Source organism: Tetranychus urticae, chromosome 2 (assembly GCF_039701765.1).
Source record: "Tetranychus urticae isolate SD_2017Ah chromosome 2, NJAU_TeUrti_SD_1.0, whole genome shotgun sequence".
Lineage (NCBI taxonomy): Eukaryota > Metazoa > Arthropoda > Arachnida > Trombidiformes > Tetranychidae > Tetranychus > Tetranychus urticae.
This window is the reverse complement of record NC_142959.1, coordinates 15,345,076-15,372,491: the sequence shown is the minus strand read 5'-3', so window position 1 is coordinate 15,372,491 and position 27,416 is coordinate 15,345,076. Positions and strand designations below refer to the sequence as shown.

General features: G+C 31.3%; 1 protein-coding gene across 2 annotated transcripts; it reads left to right on the top strand.

Moving 5' to 3' along the window:
• Positions 1-5,599: 5,599 nt before the first annotated feature.
• LOC107369781 (protein couch potato) lies at positions 5,600-27,085 on the top strand. Of its 2 annotated transcripts, XM_025160349.2 has the most exons (6): positions 5,600-5,843; positions 20,991-21,068; positions 21,584-21,637; positions 22,149-22,211; positions 22,328-22,340; positions 25,813-25,973. In XM_025160349.2, the coding sequence occupies exons 1-6, from the start codon at positions 5,793-5,795 to the stop codon at positions 25,827-25,829; spliced, it is 276 nt and encodes a 91-aa protein (XP_025016117.1). In that variant the 5' UTR covers positions 5,600-5,792; the 3' UTR covers positions 25,830-25,973. The 2 variants fall into 2 exon arrangements, with proteins under 2 accessions (XP_025016117.1, XP_015793247.1); XM_015937761.3 differs by lacking the exon at positions 22,328-22,340 and having other exon boundaries at positions 25,813-27,085.
• The last annotated feature ends 331 nt before the right edge of the window (positions 27,086-27,416 follow it).

Genomic DNA, 27,416 nt, shown 5'->3' with positions numbered 1-27,416 from the left:
TTTTTTATTGATAATAACAAGTAATAAATGGGAAATCATTTCGATGCAAACCTATGAAAATAAGAACATAATTTTATATCAAATATAATGTTAGCAGTCGGTAAATCGGAATATTTTTACACTTTTTAGTGATTTCATATATTTGGACTGAAAGACAACGTTATTCAGAATAAAACTTATTATGATCTGGGTCAGCTGAGAGTTGACGCCATTATACAGAAAACGCGATTCTCAGAATCACTCAATCGTTGTTGGTTTGCACCCACACAGCCTTCGGGTAAAGGATCGCAAAATCATAAACCCTTGCAGTTATTAAACAACATTAACACATGTAAGGTTTACATTGGATTCCATAGTGAAATTGAAGTGTGTACAGTGTCCTTTCTGTTATTAATCGCCTTTTTAAATTCTGAAATAAATCACTAAAATAGGCAAAGTTTTCCAATGGTAGGATCAAATTTAAAGCAATGAAATAACCATTTTTAAATTGATTTCAAAGTAGACTTACCAGCAAATAGTTGTAGCTATTCATTTCCAAAGATGCCAAGATTACAAACAGTTTCCTATGCGATACATATTCAGATATTATCGTGAGCTTCATCTTATCCACCACTCTGAGCTTAATATCCTTTGAATAAATGACTCGACGCAATTGCTTATGGCAATCATTTAACTATAATTTTGTGAAAAAGTTTACAATGAAAATTGTGAATGAGTCAAGAATTCGAAATTTTAGATACATGAAATAAAGTCTGTTCACATAAGTTTATCATCCAAAATCATGCACTTCATTAGAACACTATTTCTCGAATAACGTTACTTCTTTAGATTTATCAATGCATATAATAATTTTGCATAATATTTTATTCGTTTGAGTTTAATGGCTATTTACTCGTGTTTTGTCATGTATATCAATAAGAATCTCGGCCCCAAGGAGCCTCGTGTCTTGTGTGTCAATATCTTCAAAGTATTGTTTTGGACACATACTTGGAAGGACTATTTTAGGATATCTGGATATAATGCATTAAAACACATCGATTTGTGCTCCTTACCTTTGACTTTGCATAGACTCCACTAAGAAAAATAAGTGATTGTCCGCATGCAAAGTTGATTATGGCGAGTCCAAGAAGCGAAAAGAAATGAAACTTGTTCAATGGAATAAAAAAGAGCAAATACATGAGAAATATTTGACCGATAAATGTACTGCTGAAAGCAGCCGAACATATTTGGGACCAAAACAAGTTGCCGTAATAAACTTGTTTCAACAGAGAAATGAATCGAGCCGAGTTTGATGAAATTTTTCGATGCCATCTTTTCGTTTTGTCCATTTTGGTATCAAATCTCTCTTTTAGCTTGATAAACTTCTGACCAACAAGGAAAGCGTTAAAACAAAACAGAAAGCATATGTTGATGCCATAATTCGTAGCTGCAGTAGCTGCTCCTGATATGATTAGTGAATGAATATTTAGCAAAATCAAGAGTGGAGTATCTGAATGATGCAGAATCATATTGGGCAGGAAAAAAGAATAGTTAAACAATAAGGCGAAAATAACCGACGAGTCAACATTGGAATAGTACAGCTTTGAAGCAACAATAATTTTGCCATTTGGTCTTCGAAAAAATTCGTCTTTTCCTTCTTCCAAAATTGATAAACCATCGAACCAGATTTGCATTTTGACCGATCTGTTTGTCTCATCGATTATGTAAATGGCATAGATGGCAGATAGGAACCAGAATGCTTGCACTGCCCAAATAACATCATGAATTGACTCGTAATTGTAGGCAAAGTCACCCAAATAGAGTTTGCGAATTGGTTCGATTGGAGCAAATATGTAAATTGGTGCTCTAATCAAATAGCTTGTACAAAGGCAGCACAGAAGGATTGTTATCGCTCTATTGTACCATGGACTGCGTAAATTTAAATACGTTAACCAGAAAAAGCGTTTTTTTATTAAAAACCGAGAAAATGGAAATGATTTTGACACAAAAGATTCAATGCCTGAAGCCATTCAAACTTATTTAGTTTTGAACTATTGAATTTAAAAGTAACTTTCTAAATGAAAGCAAAGAATAAATAAGAATGGATTGAAATTTTGAAATAGCAACTAATAATCAAATGATATTTTACTTTGTCTGTCTTTCATTGATGTTAGCGTTCATCACGCAACAAGTTTCAATAATTTTTATTAATTGCATTCTGTCTTAAGATCTAACTGGTTTAATTTGAGTTATTGTTTCATTTAATTGCCTTTGTTCGTTAAAATGAATTTTTTCCAATAAAAAAATTCATGATCTAATATAAACTTTTGATGATCCAAGTTGGTTCAAGTTTATTAGTAAAGAGGCTGCTGCAATCATGAATGCTCGCTAATTTCCTAGAAAGCTCAACCTAATTGTAGTCACTGTAGTCTAATCATGTCCATAAATAGATCGAAAATCCCTTTAAGTTTAGCCACAATTTGACTAATCGTAAAGTCTTTTTCACTGAGTAGGGTGCTATCGAAAAAGATACTTCGCAATGGAAAAACCATCCTCAGAATGAGAAATACAAAAGTTGAGGTCTTTAGCTTTCTCACATTGCTGTGCTTCCTCGGTGATGACTGATGTATCGATTGAAGCTGCGTTGCCTTTTCGATATCAATGTATCGAAGATCGCTTACAAATCTTAAAGCATTCCCTTGACTTTAATACCAAATTAATGTGATTTTCAGGGGAATTCAGCTCTGAGGCAATCTGCCTGGCTTTCACCCAGATGTCTCAGATTTAAACCTCGGTGGATGAAATTCAAGTAAACGTTGAATCAAGCATTGTATGTCAAAGAGGATGCATTTAAGGAGCAATTGTCCAATTTAATCCGACATAAATTTAAGGCATGTATCAATTAAATCAATGCAATATTTGGATAATAAATGCAGATAAATATGAAAGATGAATATCATCAAAAAATAAATATATATAATAAAAATAATTTGAAAAGGGCAATAAACCAAAAGACTTTAAGTCTGTATGTAAATTTGAAGATTCGCACGTTTTATGCAGGTTCACAAGATACTTTATTTTCACTGTTCTGATATCGTCAGATTGATTCTTCAGTCATTGCGAATAAACACAAGTGCAAGATGATAAACTGACAAGAGAAGTGCCATTGCTTTCACGATCCTTTAACGATCTTTGGTTCACAGTAAAACCTACCGAAGCGCATAACCTGTTCGGAAAAAAGATTGGACGACAATTTTGCGAGGCTGTAAATGAGCTAATATGCAGACAAAATATAAAATTTTTAGATCAGTTTATCTGTCAAACATTCGCGTTTACAATTCATGACATTTTACCGTTTTACTCAGAATAGGTCTCTTTTGAGACAAAATTTTGCATTTGACGGCAGAAATATGGTTTATCAAATAGTTTAGAACTATTTTTGGCCTTTCCAATTCGCCCATTTTGATCATTAACTTGTGAATGACTATATTCACTCATTGCTGCTTTAAACATCATTTTCTTTCCAAATTTCGGTTTTTCACGAAACCTGATTGTATCAGGTACATTTTCAATGCGCTCAGTGATGCAAAGAAATATAAAATGAAAAAACATTTTCTTGATCTGCGCTGTTCCATGTTCGATAACTAACTGAATCTTCTGTCAAAAAATTTCAAATTTTCACCAGACATTTTTCATACTCTTATTTACAAATCTACAAAAAACTGTTGAAATATTCTCAATAATTTAACGGCTACTTAGATTTGCCACATCAAAGTTAACGTCCAATCTTTTCTTTTCCAATCAATTATTCAATTATCATTAATTTTGATTGCCTCCCCAATTGAACCAAGTCTTATGGCAAAAGCAAACTAGAGAGAGCGTAAGGCCAGCGCATAAAGTTAACACGCAGAATTGTTTGCCTCTTTGCGTTTTTTGCGTTTAACACAATAATTTTCACTCAAGCAAAAGTAACAATGTCTGCTTATCGAATACACTTCATAAATTCTGATTAATTTTTTAAATCAAATAGCTCAGTGGTTGTAGAGTTGGTCAATTTTGATTAACAATTAAGAGTGTGAAAGGATCGAGTCAGGTGGGGGAATCTTTTTGCTGCTAGAAATTTAAACGGGCGTGTAGCGCGCATACATTTTATCAAACGCATAACTGGCGTCAAATCTGATAATTAAGCATTACGCTCGTGCTTACAGCGTCTTTACTTGAAACGATTGGGCTCTAAACAAGTTACATTTGAATGTAAAACTATTGGTTCAAGACCAAAGCCCAACGTCTATTGGCTTTTTGATGGTAAAACACATTCAACTGGAATATCAGGTAAAATTCAATTATCACTATTTACACCTCAACATGTCTTTATCTCATTCATATCAACACACATTTCCCTTCATTTCCATTTGATTGACCATTCATCAGGTGACCAAGTAGTAACCAGTCGAATAACAATTCAAGTAAACAAGTCTCATAACGGTGCCATGTTATCCTGTATTGCTGAGAATCCAAAAATACTAAACTCACAGATATCGGGTCAACTTCAATTAGATGTTCAATGTGAGTTTCCAAAATGTTGGCCACTCGAATTTTTTTAAAAGCAACAGTTTCGAAAAAAGTTTTCCTCCTATCAAATTTGAGTTGGAAGGTTATTTCTTGTCTATTTATTAACGCAGAATTTTGTTGTTTTGCACAAAAAGTTGATTTAATAGAGTTGTTACACTGTTATTGATGAACTTTCATTTCGACTTTTGGTTACCGTAAAAACTAATTACTCTTTCATGGATTTTGGCCCCTTTTTGGGTGCAATTTTCTAGTCATATTGTCTATCATTTCCCACCTTGATAAACTTGAATTTGATTCATCAACATTATCAACAACAATTCAGGAAGGAAATAATGTTTACTTTGATTGTAAAATAGATTCCAATCCAAAGCCAATAAAATCTGTTCAATGGAGACTCGATGGTAATCAATGGCAATCTAAAATAGCTAATCAATAAAACAAATCATGAATCATGAAAACTGCTTTAAATAAAATCATGGATAATAGATGTCACCACAGAACACATAAAAATGTTACCAATCCAATGACATGTTTCGGTTAAAAGACAATGTTAATTAAATTTAACTGTAACTGTTTCCCTCCTTTCTTCCTCTTTTAACCATTAATAACAATTTTTTGCATAAAATTAACTCAACCCTCACGTGACCATCGATCATATCGATAAACTTAGCCCAGTTAGCCTCAAAAATATACAGTTACAGCCCTTGTTGGAGTCGAACAGAAAAAAAGTGATGAAACCAAAGAAACTTATTAATAGCTAGGAAAATAAAATTGGCCGATTAACCATTTTACAATTATAAGGAAATTCTGATGGGACTGAAGAGAGAAGATAAACATAAAAACTAGAAACAGATGGTTATCGTGTGGATGGAGCGTGTCTTTTATGTTGACCTTGTCCAGGTGATATCGACAGAAGAAAAGCCATCTGCGCTGCAGACGTTGTTCTTATCTTATTTGCGCATTTACCTTTGGAGTGATGATAATGCGCTCACTGCGCAAGAGGACATAGCTTTTGACAAACAGCAAACATTTTCATTCAAGTTATTATACGATCAATGAACAGTTAAGGTAAAAAGCATAAGGAGAGAGAAAAGTTTTCCCCAAATTGCGCCACACTCAAGGAATATTCATTATTTTTTTGTATTTCATGTGTTATTCAAATCCAACCGATTCTTATTGAGCAACTTTTGTGTGTCTATTTCATCATCAGTCAATCATCGCAAGTTATCCCAATCAAACAAATGACTCTCAGCCAAAGTATGGATTCAGTGAACAATGTTCCTGAAGAGGAGGTAAGTTTATCTTGAAATTATTTTTCCTTTACAAACATTTTACTTTCAAATTATCTCAACAATCTTGATGCGCTTCAACTGTGAGTTGAAGTTTAGACGGAACAAGAAAAATGTACACGAAAAAGACTGAAAAGGGAAAAACGTAAAGTTCGAGAAAAGTAACTGTTCAGTGATTGATTGAACAGAACAGTAAAAGGAGGGAAAAGAAGAAGAAGTAAAACAAAAGAAGAAATCGTTGAGACTAATCTCTCGTTTTCTTCACATAAATTGATGTTTATAACAGTGTTTATCAGGTTAAAGTGATTGGAATGAAAATGTTAAACAGTTAAGTGGTTACAATACAATTTTTGTATATAATATTATACATGAGAGGATGAGAAAGAATAAAAGATGAAAGTCGAAAGATTTATATTTATATTGCAATTCTGATTCTGGAAAGGAAAAGAAGAAGAAAAGATTCATTTCAGTGTAAATCTTGATATTGATCAAACTGATTATTTCACGACAAGCGAGCAACTCTTGAGATTAATATTTGTACCAAAATTTAATCATCATTTATATTCATTGCGACTGTTAATTATGACAATTGACTGGACAATTTTCAAGCCCATAAGCATCTATTCTTGGAGTCACTTTAACCTCCCAGTTATGAGCAACACAAGTCGATAACAAGGTTAAAGACAAAAGCGTTTATAAGCTAATCAAGTGATGCCTTTTCCAGGCAACAATTGAGTGACTTTCAAACAATATTTAATGGAAAAGGTAAAAACAGAAATGAATAAAGTGACGAGCAAATAGGCAATTCAGATTTGATTCAATGGACTGGAATTTTTTCGCTGTGATTGGCTTCAATTGAATTGTGAAATTTTTCTTGGTCCAACAAATTTATTGGCAAAATATTGTTTGAACTCATGATAATGAAAAGGATGAATCTTGAAGATACTAAAACAGTCGAGTTGAAAAGTTGAACAAGGAATTTTGAGAAATGAAATTTCTTCTTTTCTTTTCTTTTGTCTACGATTTCTCAAGAGTTTACAGGCAAAAAAACAATTCGTTGCAATTGAACTTGTTGATAGTTGAAAAGTTTAGAGTCAAAAGTAAATCTCATAAGATAAAGTTGAGCATGAAAATAGCGAATAAACAAGAAAAGGAAAAGAAGAAAAGTTATTGCAAGGAATTGATGGAAAAGGCGAAAAATGCTTTTCCAATGAACATTTTCAGCTTGCAACTGATAAGCCAAATTTGTTGTAAATTTCATGTTTGGTTTCATTTTCTTTCTTTATTTTTCATTCTTTCACCTTGAGGGTATAAAATTAATTTACTATGTTTACCTGAACTTTTTTTTCACTTTACTCTTGATTCAACAATTTTCTTTCTTCATCATGTCTATCATCATTACTTTTATTTTCTCTTCGAGTTTTGGCTTTCATTGTCATTTATCTTGAACTTTATTCTCTCTCTCTCTTTCTTCTTGTGGATTTTACCTTTTTGGTTAAATCATTAAAAGGTAATGATGATGAGAAATGGAGAAGAGGAAGAAGATGATGGAGAAGAAGAGGGGAGAGGAAGAAGAAGAAAAACGAAAAGCAAAAAGAAAACAATTTTTTCTTTTTTATTCCCTCATCACCTCAATTCTTTTTACAGGTTCATTTTGATTGATTCAATTCAAGACATTGTTATTAATTTTTAAACATATCAACTACCAAGATGCAAGTAAACTTATCGTAACCTTCAAACTCTATTTTTTTGAACTTCAGTCATTATTTGCTTTACTAAATCAATTTCAAACTGTCATCACAAAATTATCTGTTGGCACATTTTGTTAGCTCGTTATTGTGTCAATATGAATTATAGATGGCTCAAGACCGATTGACTTGTGATCATTTTGGAGAAATTGATTTCGACAGTTTTATCGATCAATTTGTAGGCTCAGCATCGTTGAGATTTTAGAGAAATTACTTTTCTAGTCAAGCGTCGAAGTTGATCAAAATTTTCATATAAAATGAAAAACTTTGCTTTTGAACGAAAGTCAATGAGGCCAATGTTTGATTTGATTGGTTGATAATTAGAATTGAGAGAAAGTTCATTTAATTATTTGCTATTAAATGATTTTTATTTTCAAACGATTATAATTATTCATTCTTTAATCGTTTAGATTGTCGAGTTTTTATCACGCAATAATTTTGAATATTTGATACACATTTGAGTCTATTAATTACTAACTTTAAACATTGAATGTTGGATTCCCTTCGTGAGAACCTTTTGTCTCGTGCTTTTTTCATGATTATCAATATAATCTTAATCGTAAATGTATTGTGTCCAGGCGATTGAATATTTGTGTTTATCCTAAAAGGCTCAACACTGAACTCTGACTTCTGTCTTTTTCCCATGATGGACTCTTGAAAGACTCTAGAAGTAAACGAGATTAAATGATGCTAAATGTTTGCCAAATATCGAGTTATATTTTGAGAAATGCAGAATTTTTCAAAATGTCAATAATTTTGATAACAAATTGAGACCTTTTTCATTTTAATTAATCTCAATGTTTATTAAAACTGAATGCTCGAGAAAATTTTACTCGAAAAAAAAGATTAAAATAACTCTTCTCTTCGCAAGAAAAAAATGATACAAAACTAGAGAATGATGTTCGATCTCGAAACTTGAATACTTAAACAATTACTTTTTCAATGTAATCACTCTTGAATGCTTTCTCCTTAGATTAAAAGTTAATCTTATGTTGATCATTTCATTAGAAAGCAATTAGTGATTCAAATTGCCTTCTAAATCTAACTAATGTTGGCTTTGTTTAACGAGCAGAATACAATGCTCCACCTTTTCGAAGCCATTTAAACATCTTTTCACCAAAATTAAAAATCTCTTCACCCAAAAAAGCAAATCGAAATGTTGAAGAAAATTCAAAGTCAATCGACTTTCAACTAAAATGAACAAAGAGCTTGATGAAGGGCTATTTCGAGGAAATTGAATGAAAATATCAAATAGAAAAGTTGATTTCAAATGAATCGAAATTTTGCTCTTCTCATGAGATAATTAAACTGCTCGAATTAAGGGAACCGAATATTGAAATTTTCATCTTTTCTAGTAAACATTGCTTTTAATTTGAGTAACTGTTTAGTCTGTATTTAGCGAGTTTTCCTGTCTTGACCATTTAGTGGAAAGCAATGAAAAGAGATTGCATTTATGTTATGCTTCAAGTTTACCTTTAAAGTAAAAACCTTTACTCAAAAGGTGCGGTGTGAAATTACATTTTCTTTGTGTTTCCGTTTTCCTGATAAATTCATAAATTCACCTTTCCTGGGATCAGTTTTAGACTTTACACTCCCAAATTACACATTTAACAAATGATGAAATAAAAAAAAGAGAGAGTCACAAAATTAGATGAAGAAACAAAAGTGTAATGAAAGGTGAAGAGAAACCGTAAAACTTGGTAAACATACAATTAATTATTTTACTCTTCTTTCCATTAAACAGTTTACAGTAACTTTATTTAGAGGCAATCTAAGCTACCTTTTGTGAAACCACCTTTTGGAGACAATAATTGTGAAACTATAAGATTTACAACTTGAAAGATACATGAGTAAGCCACACTTGAAACCTTTCCTTTTACATTCATGACAACCTTGCATGTAGCAACAATCTTCATTTTACAAGATCGACATGATATTGAACAGATATTCTCATCAAGCTTGATCTTGACCTTAGGAACCGTCACAACAATCACTCTAAAACTCATCAAAAAGCTCGATTTTGGCAGATTCATCGATTGAAAATTAAGTTGAAGAGAAAATTGAAAATCTGTGAAAAAACTCAAATTTTGGCCCTTTTCAAGTTAGTCTCAAGAAATCCTTAGAAATGAACGTATTAATAACAGTTCGAATGAAAGTTCATTTTTGTAACGATTGGAAGAGCTGAGATTTCAATCTTTGAATTTTTCTTTTGAATCCATTTATAATCAAAGATTAAGAGTTGAACTTAGATGATCAATTTGCATAAAATTTTCATAATTTTATTACTTCCATTTTCATCTTAACAACTTTTTTTTATTCAAAAATTTCTCAAGTGATGAATTACTTTTGGGTAAACAAGAGGATTGATGAAGCTCGATCGTATTTAATTCAAAATTTGCTTTGGCGCAGATTCGCAGCTCTTCACTTATTCACCCATTAAAGCTGCTTCCACACATTGAACAAGAAATTAATAAAGCAAATAAAGACAATGTTGATAAATGGCTTTCAATGAACCACAACTTGATCACCTTTACTTTATTAGAATAGCATAACCGAAAGAGTTTTAACAATCATTCAATGGAGATTTTCTCAAGTTTGTTGGTTCTCTCTTTAATCTCACCATTCTTCATTCCTAATAGATTGATCATTCCACAAAATTCCTTTCTCATACAGAATTCAGAATATTTTATTGAATTTTGCAACTTGATTCATTTCGACAATTGAAAAGTGAAAAGGCATTTCCAATGATTTGCAAGTTTGTTTCCATTTTGCATGTCATTTGCTTGAAACAGCAAACTACAAACTGACTCTAATGGTGAGAATTTGGAAATTATCATTTTCTAAGAATCAACTTAAATCCCATTTTGCTACTTCATCCTCAATGTAAACCATTGCAAGTTTACATAATCAATTACATGAGCAAAACATGCATAATGTATTTATCACGTATATGAATTTTGCATACATTTTCAATCAAAAGTCAAAGTCAATTAATCTATTTTTTGGAACAGCGCAAGAAACGAAAATTTTCATTATTTCTTTGATTTCCTAAATTATGCATGTAAATCGTAAATCGCAACCATTTATAATTTAAAGATTAAACTTGCCAGTTTCTCTCTTTTTTTCACCAAATATGCAATTCTTCAAGTTTTCATTGAGAGTAAGGAAAAGTTTGCAAGGTAAAAAAATTGCATTTTTTCACCATTCTTTAAACGTTCAAATGTAAAGGTTGACTTTTCATTCTTTTTGAGTGAAAACAAAATTCGTTTCCAAATATCTTTCCATGTTTCTTCTCATCTTGATGCACACTCTGTTTCCATTGAACCAGCTTTTGCTATACTTGCACAAAGATCAATATCAATATCATCTTTTTTCCTTCTCCTTCCTTTTACCTGGAATTAACTTTACCTTTTCACTAAGCCAGTCTCTCTTTTTTCCTAACCTGTATCCAACATCTCATCATCATCAACAGAATAACGTTTTTCTTGAGGAATCTCTTTTACCATTTAAGCTCACTCACTCTGAGTATTTGTGTAAAAATGATTGGCCCCATGAGCTTTGGCAACATTTGAACTCTTCTAATTCAAAAGCTTCAATACCTTTCTTCTGTGTTTGTGTGTTAAATCTTGAAGAGAGAGAGAAATGAAGACAAAAGAAAGAAGAAGAAGAAAAGAAGATTGAATGGCGATTCATTTCAATCTGTTGAAGTTATATAAAGATGGATAGTCTGATGATTTACAGGCAAGATAAAAAGCCACTATCATGGGCTGGATTCCCTGAAGTACATCAAGGTAGCTTCTCTTTTCCTCATCATTCGTATCATCAGCTCATCTTCAACTCTTTATCTTCTTCTTCTCATCTCATGTTCCACTTTCAAAGTTGATTTACTTTTTAGACCTTTGAATGTTGAAGGAAAGAACAAAAAGGTCAATTGAAGTGTTAAAATCAAAACATGAGGTTAATCAATCAAATGTGTGTTCACTTAATTTCCCTCTCAATATTGTCATCAAATGAAGGTGAACATGAGAATGGTCACCAAGCTGACAATGGCAACAGTTGCACAGGTCAATATCAATGAGCGATAAATGAATGAAAATGTTTCAATGTTGAACCTTTAGTTAATTCCCAAGTGAAAGGGCAAACCTTGTCCAAGTTGATCACATTATGCCAATTTAACCTTTTCTTTTCTTCGCTCATTGTTCCTTCTTTAATTGACATTTCACCTTTTATCATGTGTTCAATAAAGCAAAATTGATAATTCATTGTTTACATGAAACCACACACCATGAACCTGTAAAGCCTTTCTCTTTTCCCTGTTTTTCGCAATTCCTTTAACCTCACTATTTACAATTATCTCTTCAACGATTTTCGATCTATTTAGATGCTTGATGAGCATGAAATTTAGGCAAAAAAAGACAGAATAAAGAGCAAAAAACAGAAAAAGTAACATTCAGTGATTGACTGAAAAAACAAGGAAAAGAGAAAACAAAAGAAGAGGAAAAAAAGTTGAGTCTAATCTCTCGTTTTCTTCACATAAATGGATGTTTATAACGTTGTTTATCAGGTTAAAGTGATTGGAATGAAAATGTTAAACAGTAAAGTGGTTACAATACAAATTTGGTAAATAATATTTTACATGAGAATGAGTGGAAAAAACGGCGAAAATCGAAAAAATCGAAAGATTTATTGCAATGTTGATTTGGAAGAAAAGGAAGAAGAAGAAAAAGATTCATTTCAGTGTAAATCTTAACATTGATCAAACTGATTATTTTTGATGTGCAAAAAGCGAGAAACTCTTGAGATTATAATTTGTACAAATATAATCTAATCATGATTCAATAGATATTATTTCCTCTTTTGCGTTCTTCTTCTTCCCATTAAACAATCATCGAAAAGGTAAACTCGAATAAAAGGTAAGCAAAAAGTAGAGGGAAAAATATTGTTCCTCACTTTCTGACAAAATGTATAACTCTTCAATAATATTACAATAATCAGTTCAACTAGTTCCTTACCCAGGAAAGGTTAAAAAATGAATACTCAGGTAAAGAAAAGAGAGAAGAGAAAAAAAATGAAAAGAAAAAACAACTTTTACTTTTATTCCTTTTCACATGAAAAAGTTTTCATTTTTGATGAAAGAGAAAAGGAAAAGTTCTAATCATCATGAGAATTGATTGAACAACAAACTTATAAACTTGTCAATCCATTATCATTACACTCTTATCATAGGAATCCCTGTTTTCACTCCCAGTTTACTTCTTGTTCAACAATTAAAATTTTGCATCTTTTTTTTCTTCTCTTCTTTATCTTAGCCTTTTCTTCCGTCAACATGAAAGGTTTTAATTATCGTCACCTTTATTCTGTTGCCCTTTGAATACTTGACAATGAATTTTATTGATTTTTAATTATCATCTTTACTTACCTTATAAATGAAGATGAATCTCGACTCATTAAGTTGTTCACCATTTTTCATCAACTTCATCTTTTGACTCTTTCCTTTTGTCACCATTAATGTTACCATTATTACGTGATTATTAACTTGCATTATCATTTTATTTCAATCAACTTGAATCCAAAGTCGAGCAAAAAAACCACGAAACAGAAAAAAAATGTAAGGTTAACAAAGAAGTAAAGAATCAACCTTTCAATCAATAAAACTAATAATGCTAATAAAGGTATAAAACGATCAGGGAATGAGAAGGAAGCGAAAAATGAAAATGATGCAAAATAATGAGAATCTGAATGAGAAATGAAATAATTTTTTCTCTCGAATTTCAACCTTTTTTTATTTCTCCAAATGAAAGTTAAAGGTAACTGAATCTTTTCCCAAATTTTCATGATTATCATCATTTTCTTTATCAATGATGAACCTTTTCTCTTCTTCTTTCAACATTCAAAATTCATTCCTTTTCCAAGTAAAAATCTATTAACATCATTTTCGTTATTCACTTGCAACATCATCAAACATAGACAAACAGTCTCACTGAACACACATATTCACACATTACCATGAAAATACTTTGAAACATTTTCATCTGGTAAAGGTATTGGAAGAGGAAAAGAGATGAAAGCAGAAAAAAAACATCTTTTACTTTTTTCCTTTTTTTCTCTCTTTAATATTTTTTCTCTTCGCACAAAACATCATCCATGATCATCATCATTACTCCGAGATACTAAATTCACATAAACATATATTTATACATGTTCGTTGGAAAGTCATTCTTTCATGACGAATTTCGCCTTTCTCCACTTTTCTCTTTTTTTCTCCTTCTTCTTCGCTCTTTCTTCTCTCAATCATATGTTCTACAACTAATATGAACACATAATATCAGTAAATAAATATCACCTCCCTTTTCATGCTACTATCTTTATCCATTATATCAGTTTTTATCGTTCTCCAGGTTATCATAATAATGTATTTTTACTCTTTCTTTTTGCTTTACTTTTCTTTCGAGTTGTTAACCTTTTTTTTCGCTGTCTGTTATCTTTGTTTTACATTTTCCTTTACCAACATTAAACTGTTATTTGGCTGAATCAGAATAAAATCAACACACAAAATGTCAATGTTTTATTACATTTTTATTTGCAAATATTTTCGTCAACCTTTCCAAATGTTTCCATACTTTTCATTTTTCATTGACCATACTTTTCATCTGCTAACAGCAATTTTGTTGCTCTCATTGGGCTCACGCAAACAAGGGTCAATCTTGGCTTTGTTTTTGGCCTTTCACTCGCTCCCAGTCGAGGCTATTGATCAAGTCTCAAGTGTATCCAGCTAGTTGGTTGCCGTAAAGCAATAAGGTTTAATCAATAGGACAAGGAATAAACTCAAAAATAAAGATCCAATTTGCTTCTTTAATTTAAAGGTTAAATCCAAAGAGATTAAGGATGATCGAAAGATTAAATGCCATTATTCATGAGTTGTTATTTCCAAAGTATGAAAGAAATGAAACGTCTGTGATCAATATTTACTGAGTTATTCGAGATTGAAAATTATTTTCATTTCACATAAGTTGTCTTTTGATTCAAATGGACAAACTGGACAACAAACAAACTTTTGTTGATTTACTCATTTTTTTCTTGTACCGTTTGTTGCTATTTCGGACAATTCATTTTTATTCATTGAAATTATTCTCATTGAACTTAATCTTGATGCTGATCCGTAGTTTTGCTGAAAATATCAAAGGCTATTGAACATATTGATGTTGATGAATCAATTTTTGTCGCAAATATTGTGATATTTCATTTGATTAAAATTTAATGCTTGCAAGTTTGTCTAGAAAGTTATCTTTGAAATACTCAGTTTAGCTGATAGTCTGATCTAATTTGCACCGTGATGATTCAATTTGTATTTGCTTCTCGTGGTCTTGCTTCTTAACCGTTTGATAAACTTTTCGAGTTGGAAATTGTTGAGTTATCTTTATAATGACTGACTGACTGACTGATTAATCAGCCACTTTAATCATTCTTTTGATTATAAAAGTTGACAATCGATCTGCTATTCTGATGATGATATCGATTTGTAAAATTTGTTTAACACCAGAAATCATGTTTTCTAGCTTTATTGACAAGAACCTTCTAGAATTTATTTTGGCGGGAAGAAATGATGTTCCACCATTAGCTAGCCATTACACAAAGCAGGCCATGATCCGAAAAATTACAGTGTCATGACAACCAATTTTCCTTTCGCAGATAAGCTTACTAGTTTAATGAATTCTGGCATGAACTATTCTCATAGAATTTTTCTCATCAGAAAACATTACTTTCAATTATTCATCACCAAAATCAATATACTTTTTTTGAAACTCAATTTAAAGATGATTTTCAGTTACAATGTTAGTCTCTTGTTTCATCAATTTTCAACTGCAACACAATAAACTGGCATGGTTCAGTTCAATTACTTTCACCATTTCACGAGTTTCTCTCCAACGAAAAGTGCGTCCAATTTGAAGATTAATTTCCAGTCATTTATATTCCTCAATTACAATGATTATTTTTGCTTCAAACGAATCTTTAAATACGAAATTAAACTTTGCTCGCTTCGACGAAATTTGATTGCAATATTCTGCGACACTCTGTAAACTTTTGACGATTTTTTATTTTCGCCGAGTTGACATTTTTCCATTGTCGAGTTACATTTTGTAGCTAATGGCTCAAGACTGAATGGATGAAGACAATTAATGAACAGGTTAACATTTTACCTTCTTTGTCCATCAGAAAGTAAAGGTTGAATAAATCATGATAAATCATATGAAACTGACAACTCTTTGATCGATATGTATCTATGGGCGCCTTATCTCAACAATTGCCTTTAGTCAAAAGTTAATGTGCCAAGAGATGTCTTAATAACGAATGACCAGCAAATGGAATCAATTGAGGCAACACAACGAAAGGTTCAATCAATGATTCAGTGACCACCAAAAGCGATAAAAGTTGAACCTTTTGTGAGTATCAGCAATTTGGATGTTCTGAAAACAAAGAATTTCCTGTTAATGGAATTACAAATTTTCATTGATTAGTCAACCAGAAAAGTTGAATATTGTATAAGAGGAAAATTTATACAATTCAGTTAACTCGATTAATGTCATTACTTTTCTGGACAATCGATATTTTCCAACCTCTTCTCCTTCCATTTACCTTGCAATTTTTGGGTCAAAAATTTTGCTTCACCAGAAAATGAACAAACACAATTATGATTTAGTTTCCAAATTTATTCATTTCTCCATCTTTACATGGTTAAACACCAAAAAGAGAGAATTGCTGAATCTTTCATTTCTCACTCTCTCTTGAAAATCTTAATCAAATACATTGTCATGTTGAGCAACTTGAAATGATCATTTATGATGGATTCCATGTTTACACTAAACTTGTGATAATTCACTTTGACAAAAAAAAAGTTATTCAAACCATGAAATTCTGCAAACAAAAATTCTAAATTTTTGCAAATTCCAAACTTGAATAGACAAAAATATTCATCTCATGATTCTTTGCAAGAACTGTGCAACTTTTTTTTCGATCAACAAAAAACTCGACTTTGCTCACTGACTACTTAATTTGAGGTTAATTTTTTAATGTTGCACAGTAAGCTCTTATCGATGATCCATAAATGTGTGTTTCCCAAAACTTGAAAGGAATCATGAATAATGTTTAGACGCAAAGGTAACAGAGGAAAGCATGCCTTTCATCCAGATAATGATGACAACTTAATTCATCTTCAATCAATAGAGTTAACAAAAGGTGAAGTTAACTCGTCTACTTGAGCATTACCTTTCATTAACATTTCCAAGTCACTTGCAAGATTCAAATTTCATTAATAAGGTTTAAAAGATTAGAATCACAACAAGTAAATGTTTAAAGGTAAAACCAATGAAACCCTTGAGTAGCAAAAGAATGGCAAAATTGGTCAAAAAATCGAATCATTTTTTTTCTTCTCTTATCCGAGTGAGGCTTCAATGGAAACATGAATCTATAGGAACATCAGATTGGTGTAAACCATGAACAAGATGATAATCAAGTCAATTAGCTTAAGTTGACTCTTGGCTAGAAGTGCAATTATTGAGCTAAAAAAACGAGAAAACTTTTTTATTCGTTCAATGATTCGTTGTGATGAATTTTGAAACGGAACAAAAATGTTCACCTTGTTTCTCATTTTCATCCAATTCTCATGAGAATTTCAGTTTTAACTCTATTTACAGAATATTTATTTATCAACTCAAAACTAGGGATTTATTTCCTTTCTATTGCTCTCATTCGCTCACAGATGATATTCAATAGACCATGAAATGGGCGTATCAAGATAAATCTGATTCTCTCATCATTTGGACATTAACTTGATAATCATGATAATATCATGAGTCGTAAAAAAAAGAAGAGCAAAAAAAAAGTAAAATGAAGTAAAATTGAAACAATAACGTAAACTGGCAAAACTAACGTGACTATCAATAACAAATGATTTACAATGATAATCATTTATATAATCAATCGATTGCAAGGTTTACAAGAGATAACAGATTTTGGAATGAAGATAAAACTGAAAATGTTGAATGGAAGAGAGGAAAAAGGTAAAAAGAGAAAAGAATCGAAAAATGAAAGTTGATGATAAATTGAATATCAGTTTTGTTCCTCATTCAAACCAGAGTAAACAATATTGCAAGGGAAGGAAAAAAAACTAGAGTAAACTTTGAAAGCCAAAAACATGAACATTTCGTTTCGATTACAATGGATATTCAAGATGATACGACGAGAGTATATTTAAAATGAACATTTTTTCCCAGTGACTTTGCTCTTCACAAAAGTAATGTTTTTCCTGGTTTCTTTGTCAATCAACTGCAACTACATAGAAGTCGACTGGAAACCATGAAATGTTAACAATTGCAATGGTCAATAATGAGTCCATTTTTGTCGAGCAACAACTTTTCCTTTTGATCGTCAAAAGTAAAACATTATTTTTGACAAATTCAAGTGATGAAAGGAGTAAAAATAGTTTTCCAAAACCACTTTCTGTTTTCACTTTTAATCACATTTCCAAGTCGTTTTTTGCTTCCACTAAACTTGCTGTTCAACTGTTTCAGACTCAAATAGACACATTTAGAGTAATGATGCACATGGAAAAAAAAGTTGAATATAAAAGTGAAAAATGAACTTTATCAATTTCCCTTCATTCTTTACTCGATTCGAGTTGCCTCATCATGTTCCCTTTACCAGCTTTTCTCGTTCTCCTTCAAATAATCAAATTCATCTTTACATTCATTATCAAATAACAACATCATTTTAAATGTACAATTGGTTTGATTAAGTGATTAACTTTTACATATGTAATGCGAGGCAGCAAAATGATGACCCAATTGAAAGAAGTAAAATTAGTGGAGAGAAGAAAAAAATGTTAAATTCGTTAATAGACTTTTCCATTAGTTAATCACTGCATTTTAATCACAATCTACTTTGCATTTACCATTGAATACATTTGAAGAGACAAAATTAGTGTACATTTCTGTCTTCGTTTTTTTCCTTTCGCCTTCTCTCTCTTTTCGTGTCTACATTTTGCTACTAAATGAATTACCTGCAAGCTTAATTATGCATTACTAAGAAGTAACCGGATTAAATCATTTTTCATCAAATAGGTGAAACTATTGGGTTACTTTTTGGGTTATTCAAAAGTTTGCTCAATTTTGATTCACTTTTACTTTTGCTCTTTGACTCTTTTTTTTCTTCCTCTCCTCTTAAGTGGTTATCATTACTGTGTTCATTAGATATTCAGCCATTTAACCATTCATCAGTTTCTCCTTACCCAGTCTGTCACCGCATGAAACATGTTACATGAAAATATGTTGAGAAAAAAATTAACCGTTTCAATTGAAATTTTAATCGGTAAAGTAAATATTTTGTTTCCATTTGTAATGCAATTCAAGGATTAGCTTTTTCTTCATTGGATTTTGCTTCCAACGGAAAACGAATGTTCAATAGTTTTGACAATTTATCAAATTGTTCATGATTAATGGAAACTTTGGTGGAAAATTTTGGCCTTTTAGGAAAATCTTATGAGTTTGGAGCATTTCAATTTACCATGGAAATTGCATGTTTCATTCTTGCTAGGAAATTGACTTTTGGACACTTTTTTCTCTACATTTGATTCGCTGGGGTCGCTAATGGGTCAACCTTTTTTTTCCTACTCGTCAAATGTTCTAGTACATTAGGTTGTAGTTTGTAATTATCAGTGAATCACAACTTTAAATACAAGTCTCTGTACAGTGTTTACTTTTCATGGTATAGTAATGATTATCCAATTATTGAACCTTTCCTTTCAACAAATTTACTTCAACTAGGTTTTGTCTTTAAATGTTGGATCCATCACATTAACCTTTTTTTCTGCTCTGATACAGTGACTCGAGACACTATCTTAAATTAATTCAAAGCAATCGTGTAAACTTTATTTTCAGCATTTTACGGTTGAATCTCTAAAGAATTCAGAAAATCACAGATTATTTTTTGCTTCTCTTCTCAACTTCTCCTTTCATCACTATGGAGCGACAAATAATAATCTTGCATGAAACATGATCAAGGCTCTTATTTTTGTGCTAAAACATCAACTGTAGAGATTGATAAAAGTACATTTCATTGGATTTTCAATACAGATAAATTCAAATCTAATCTTTAAATAATACATCTCTTGTTGCTTACTCGAGTTTCAACACACATTTTACTTTAGCAGCAGATTTAATCGAAATCGCTGAATTTCGAGCCATTAATCGACAATTTTTTCGTAAACGAGATTCAAAAAAATTATTCAACATTTAGGAAGTGCAACAAGTCTGCCTGATCAAAACCAGATAATTGAGCAAATTTTAGATGCAAGTTTGATCAAATGAGTTTTCCGGTGTATCAAAGACTTGCCATTTCCCAATATCGATATATCTTGAATATTTATCAGATCTTCTCTACTGCATAGTTTCGGTACAAATACATGGCTGATTATTTAATCAGATTGACGATGTAATGAAAGAGTATTTAAAATTTAGAAAGAGTAACATTCATTTCGCAGGTTTGAATAAAGTGACTTAACAAGGTTTGAACCTGCAACCTGCTCTTCGGCAGACAGAGATGCTAACCACTAGACTACCAGAGCATTGTTTGAAATAAAAATTCAATCCAATCCTCATTTTTCAATTTAAAGCACATTTTTACTTGTAATTTGTTTTCCTTTCTTTCAAATATAAAGCTTGTTTTCGTGAGTAGTTTTTTTCACCGCAACAACATTTTAATTGAGTTACCTGCCATTATATTGGTAAATATATATAAATGGGCATGAATGTCAATTTATCCTTTTATTAGTTGACAAAGTAAATAAAAAAATGTAAAAGATGAATCAAAGAGAAAGGGAGAGAGAAAAAGTAGGAAACGAAGTAAAGTGAAATAAAAAAATAAATAACAAATAAATAGCTTATTCTGCATATTTTACTCACTTTTTCTTTTTATCATCTTTACTTGGTTTCTTTTCCACCAAATCTCATTTTCTTCGCTTCCAGTTTTTTTCTCGGTTCAACTTTTATCTGTCTCACTTTTACTCCTCCTTTTCACTCTCCTTCTCATGTTGATCCGTTTTACCTGTAATTTCATCCACCAATCCAGGTCAATGTTTAGTCGTAAAAAGATGAAAATGATGATGAAGAAGAAGAAGAAAGAAGATGAGAAAGGAGAAGGTAAAGAAAGTTTATCAAAAGGCTAAAAATAACTTGATACAACACAGACAAACATAAACATCAAGATTGAAATGATAAGCTTCAACTCCCAGTTACCAGCGCCCTCTATCAACTCGAATAATTTCCACACTTTTTTTCGTTGAAAAGAAAAGTTTACAATTTAAAATTCTGACGCCAAAAAAACTCAATTTTTTCTTCTCTTTATCCAGGTTCGAACATTGTTTGTAAGTGGCCTTCCAATGGACGCAAAGCCTCGAGAACTTTACCTTCTCTTTAGAGCGTATAAGGTAATAATGGAAACATGAAAAGAGTGTAAAGGCAAAAATCAATAATCATTGAGCCTAAAAGTGACACTAGAAATGATTAAAAAAAAGGCGAAAAGTTGAAACTCTTTTCATGATGAAATTTGTTTGGCAAAATTTTTCCCCATTTTCCACATTTTTGTCCAACAAACCAATCATTTTCCTCAATTTGTTTTCATTTTTATTCTTACCCAACTTGGTCAATTGTACTTGTCCATTGATTGTAGAGTCAATTTTGTCTCATCTTTAAACCATACTTTTTTTTAATGGGAAGCAATGAGAGTCAAACTATTAGGAATAAAAATGAAAACTCACAAAAGAAGGAAAAGATAAAAATCTTATAAGAGAAGAAGAAAAGCGAAAGAAAAGAGTAAAAATTTAACTTTATCTCTCTTTTCTCTTGTCTCTCTCTTACCTACATCTTCTCATCTAAAATATCATCCATTTTTTGCTTCTTTTTTCTTCTTCTTCCCTTCTGGTTGTTATCAACATCATTCCAGGGTTATGAAGGATCATTGTTGAAAGTAACAAGCAAAAATGGGAAAACATCTTCGGTAAGTTATTTTTCTCTCTTTTCTCATCATTCTACTCATCCTTATCATCCATATCATCATCATCACTAGCATACTGTTTCATCATTCTCAACCATCATTTACCTTCACCTGAGTATTATGTGTGTATTAAACTGAGAATAGCTTTCAACCTTTTCTCTCTTCTCTCATATTCTTCATTTCGATTCTCATAAAATTCTTGACGAGCTTTTATTACTCATAAAACAGTTCTCAAAAAAATACAGGAAAGACTGAAGAGAATGTTTATCTTCTGTAGAAAAGAATTATTAACAAGATGATGAAGATGAGTAACAGAATAACAGAAGTTGCAAGGTAAAAAGGTAGTAATGGAAGCAACAGCAAAAAAGGTAAAGCAACTCTTAAGGTTTCCATTCTGACTTTTACCTTCACAGAGATACAACTTTTGTTACACTTTTCATCTCAATATTCAATCCCTGTTATCATCTTTTTTATCCCTTGAATTTCCTTCTCTCTCTTTCTCTCACTCTTTTAGCCTGTTGGCTTTGTAACATTTTCAACTCGTGCCGGAGCTGAAGCTGCAAAACAAGATCTTCAAGTAAGTTGTCAACACTTGTCATTATTGAGTTACCTTTTCATCAGCTTATCATTTCCTTTCCTTACTTTTTTTTCGATCTTTTTCTTTTCTCTCTTTCTCACTACTAATAACATCAGCACATTTATAAAGGTTAATATCTGCTTGAATAATCCATGATAAACACTGTCCACTTAATGCTTCTCTTTACCTGCTCAATACCTTGTCAATTGGTTAATTGAATAGAGTTTGACGCTAATTTCATTTCACAATTAATTTGTTACCTGTGTAAATGAGTGCAAGAATAGGCGAATTCAATGAAAACAGAAGAAACTTGATTCTTGCATTTGATTGATCATGAAAATTGTTGATTCTCTTTGTTCACTTGATTAACTCGGCCACAATCTAATCATTCCAATCATACAATAATCCATGAATATATAATCCAATAACATTTACTTGCATTTTCCTTTCAATACTTCTTTTAGCCTTTACATAATAATCTTCATTTTTTGATTACAATTGAATAAAAGTGAATACAAATTAGATTGCAAGATAATAATCATCTGATAATCAATTGGTGGAATAATCAATGAATGGCAAAAGGGGAAAAAAGGGTTTTTCACTCGACTAGAGAATTTATTCAGCATTTTACTTTTTTTCGTTTTTTCTGTTTTCTTTTTTTTGCCTTTTCATGATTTGCTTTTTTTCATTTTCATGTAAAGTAAGAAAAATGCAATTGAATGCAAAAAGAAAACATTTTCATCATTTATGTGAAAAGGATTGATCCAGTTTCAGGTACCAAAGTTGATGAGCTTTTTGTCAGAACGAAATTTTGGAAAAAAAACAAAAAGAGCAACATTTTTCTTTCTCGATGTTGGTTTGGGTTTCGTTGTTTGACGAAGGCAAGTGAAAGGCAACAGAAAAGGTTGAAAGATGAGAATAAAGATGAGCAAGAAAATGAAAAGTGAAAAGAAGAGGTAAAAAGGTAAACATGAAAGATTCTCATCGTCAGGGGAGAGAATAAGAATACAAGATCTTTTTCCTTCTTCTTCTTCTTCTTCTTTTCAGGGAATAAACAGAATAATGGTGAAATGTGATGTTCATGTTTAGATTGGGGTTACTTATTAATAATTAAACATTTAAGATTCCGAATTTTTGATCAACTCCAGTTTACATGTTATTATATATTGTATAATATATAGCCTTACATGAACCAGCTTTTATAACCATTTAAATATTATATCAACTTTTACGTTTACCCAATTCCAAATGATAATGATGATGATAATAATAGTTTATTGCATATCAAATGTAATAATATTAAGCTGTTCAAAAAGTTTAATCACGTTTCTCATCTAATCTTGAAAGATAATCATTAATTTCAAAATGATAATTGATTAGGCTTCAAATTGACACATGTAATAATTCACAGCAAAAATGTATTTACTTTGCATAGAGAAATTAATCGAAATGAAAACATTTATTGGCAAAAGTACAAAGCAATTTAAGCTCATACACTTCACCTTTAGTCCACTTTATAGCGAACTAAACATGCTAGATAGATCATAGAACTGTTTGCTTTTGAGAATTGAAGAACCATTAATCGAAGTCTCAAGTTCATTTAAGTTCATTGTGTATTCAATCTCTAAAAATATTTCATGGTCAGGTACATTGTTATACATATCGATATTTAGGAGTATTTTTAGTATCTGAGGAAAAAAGTTTCTTGAGATTATCTCTTTCGACCTGGGAATTTTTGGAGGCGAGATTTTGACGCTAGCATAGATTTTTGATTTCAAAGGAAAGGATGCCTCACAGGTCTTCAGGCTGAGTGCTCAGAGCGTTTTTCCTCTTTGACGCAAGTTTGTGACAATAACTCGAGAATCAGAAGTCAAATCTTGCTGATATTTCGCAAGTAGAACTCCCTGAATTGAAGAATTATAAATATCGATTCAAAGTCATTCAAGGTCATCCAGTTATTTGAACTCTAAATGATATTTGAGAGACGTTCTGAGAGCGCCACATTTTTTCGATTGGTTGGTGTATTTTGCCTGTTTCTAACTTATGCCGTGGGAAAGAAACGAATTTTCTCAATTTTGAGAGCCAAATAAACGAATGAACCTTAATGGCCTTGGGTCTTCAATTCTGAGAATGAAAAACTCGAAAACGGACTATTGATAGTTTCTGTTACAACTCATTCAACTGTAGCATGATTGGTTGATACCATCAATGTTCGAGTCTAGATACTTTACTGTAATTTGGATTTGCCAAAAACACTAACATTCACATTTAGGTAATATAAAAGTGCTTAAGTTTACTTTTGACTGGTCGACAGGGAATGCATTTGAATAGAAATGTTACTTTTTCATTCTTTTGCGTAAAAATCACGACTTGGGCAGAGATAACTTCTTTATTTGAGAAAATCTGATTTGTTGACGAATTTCGTTTGACTTTTTCTCATAGTTTTTGAATTTTTGTCCAAATCAAAAGGAAATTGAATCAGTTTCTGAATCAAATTGATTTTCAATGATTTTCAAGTGAAATCGATTTGAAAATGATAGTTTTGAATGTAAAAGTTTCTGTTCAATTTAAAATCAATGGGAAGTTGAGTTAGTTTCAACATTTTTTCACAATGAAAAGAAACGAAGTTTTAATTTTTAGTTTCATTCGAGTTTCAATTTCTTTTCACTTTGCTGCTTCTGTAAATGATTAACTTTTTAGACAACAAAAGTCGCAATATTTCCAAATCTCATCCCAACCCTTATTGATGTGCTAATATTTTTGTGGTGAAAAAGCGTTGTACTTTTCAAGATTACTTTTCTGTTAATCTTTACCATTGTTCACTTTATTCAGTATTCTCGGTGTCACAACTCTATTGTACGGCAAGTTCACTTCATTTCAAGATTAAATTTGATTAAACGAAAAGCAAAAGTCAGCCTAAAAATAACTAAATAAATGTAGATCATGAATCAAGTGAACCATTTTTGAAAATAGATTTCAACCTTTCCATTTCATTTTGCCATTTGATTTACCTTTTTTTACTCCAAAACCTTTTCCCATCAACTATGCAAGATTCAAGTTTAAACAGCAAACACAGAGAGAGAGAGAAAGAGAGAAAAGAGCAACAAAAAAAGTTCATTTCAAGGTTTTGATTAGAGGATAAACTGCATGCAAAAAGAGCAAAAAAAGTATAATTTTTTTACTCATTTTCACTTTATTTAAGCAAATTCCCAGTAGAGATAAAAAACACTTGCGCCACTAAAAAATGATGAAAAAAAACTAACTCTTTGCTTTCATTTTCTTTATTAAAATTTTTCCTTCTTCGCCATGAAAATCACTTAACTTCACTGTTCACACATTACCCTGTTCTCACTTGCTGCTCTTGAATCACTGAAACAAAAAAAACATGAAACTTGATGAAACCAAACAAAAAAATCCAACTCAATGACTGTGATTACACTTGATGATCGTTGTAAACCCATTTATTGAAACAAAACTAAACCTAAACACTAACACTTGAAACACTTGCACAACTCACGCTGATGCCTCGTTCGTTGGCTGCTGTCGATTGGTGCAACATGAATGACAACTCGACTAAACCTTGGCACTTTAAAACCTTCAGTCTGGTGTTCGTTTTGACCCTGACCTGCCGCAAACTATTCGCCTTGAATTTGCACGGAGCAACACAAAGGTTAGCAAGCCTAAGCAAAAAGCATCACCACCAGCTCCAGTCTCACATCCATCATTAGCAGTTCTTTGTCCAACGGAAGATTGTCAATTACCTTCACCATTCCCGATCCTTCCCAATCCAATGACAAATATTTTTTACTCTCCTGCTCTTGTTCAACCCTCCCATTGGCGATACCTGTAATAGTATCTAACCAAAGACAAATGATAATTTTCAACTTGATGATAATAATGATAATGATATTTGAAGATGATATTTGTTAGTAATCCGTGAAACTAAATATTGAACGAGGTGAAGAGAAGAAGGAAATTAATCATGGAAATGAGAAGAAGATAAGAGAAGAGATGAAATTGATCAATGAAAGTTAATTGATAATTCAATTGCCTGTTGACCTTGACCTTAATCTTGTACATTTACTATCAACAATTGTTGAAATTATTATCATCATTATTATCATTACTTCGTATTAATATTGTATCAAAATGATACCTTGACCAATCATCATCACCAATCATCCTCATCATCATTATTCATTGTTCATCGTTCATTAAATCATTATTAAGAAGCAAATCAAACTGAACCAAAACCTTGATCAAGACCAAAACATAGCAAAAGAAGGGAAACAAAAAAATGGTTTTTTTTTCTTCTTCCTTTGGATACCAAAAGTATAGTGATTCATCAATCAACCAAACCTGACGATATTCATCATGTTACATGATTGAACAATTAAGGAAAAAACAAGAAAAGACAAAAAATTGAAATTCTAAGCATATCTTCTTTCTTCTTCTTCTGAACAAATCGGCTCACAGGATGAAAAAGTTTTGGGTACAAGAAGAGGAAACTTTTTCTTTCTACATTTTTCTTCTTCTTCTTCTTCTCCTTTTTTTGTCATTTGAATAATAATATTATGATAATGTTAATGATAATGATAATAACTAATTACTAATAATGATAATAATAATTATAATAATAATTATGAGAATAACAATAATGATCAAATCAATTTGCAAATCAGATTGAAAAATAATTACCAAAAAAGATGTTTCAAAACTTTAATTCAGTTATCATGGATGGAAACAATTCATTCATAAAATGTGAGAAGCAAAATTAAACTGGAAAAAAATGAAGAATAAAAATTTAAATGAAAATCATTATTACTTTTAATGTACTTGCTAATGATAAACAAGTAAAATTCATTTTTTATTAACATTTTCCGTTGCCTTTCAATCAACTTGTTATTCATTTATTCAATTTTATATTTAGTTCAACTTTTAAATCTCAAATTGATCATGACAATGAATTTGCCAATTTTTCCGATTCTTTCTTTTCATTTGCTCTACATTTTTTTTCTGGGTTCAAATTGTTTTCCTCGACTTTTGGCTACATTGGACATGGCAAGGTATTTGCGCCCTAATTTTAGATCAACATCATTATTAATATTAATAATGCATCAACTATGTTAGTTTCATTATTTTTCGTGGAGCAAAAGAGGCAAAAATGGACCAGAAAAGGAAATGTCATGTTATCAACATAATTAT

What these genes read in the sequence shown, in the direction of transcription:
- LOC107369781 (XM_015937761.3), top strand. Translation starts at nt 5,793, where the DNA reads ATGACTCTCAGCCAAAGTATGGATTCAGTGAACAATGTTCCTGAAGAG. An exon ending in ACAATGTTCCTGAAGAGGAG is followed by an intron (nt 5,844 to 20,990) that starts GTAAGTTTATCT and finishes CTCTTTATCCAG; the next exon opens with GTTCGAACATTGTTTGTAAG. An exon ending in CTGCAAAACAAGATCTTCAA is followed by an intron (nt 22,212 to 25,812) that starts GTAAGTTGTCAA and finishes TAAAACCTTCAG; the next exon opens with TCTGGTGTTCGTTTTGACCC.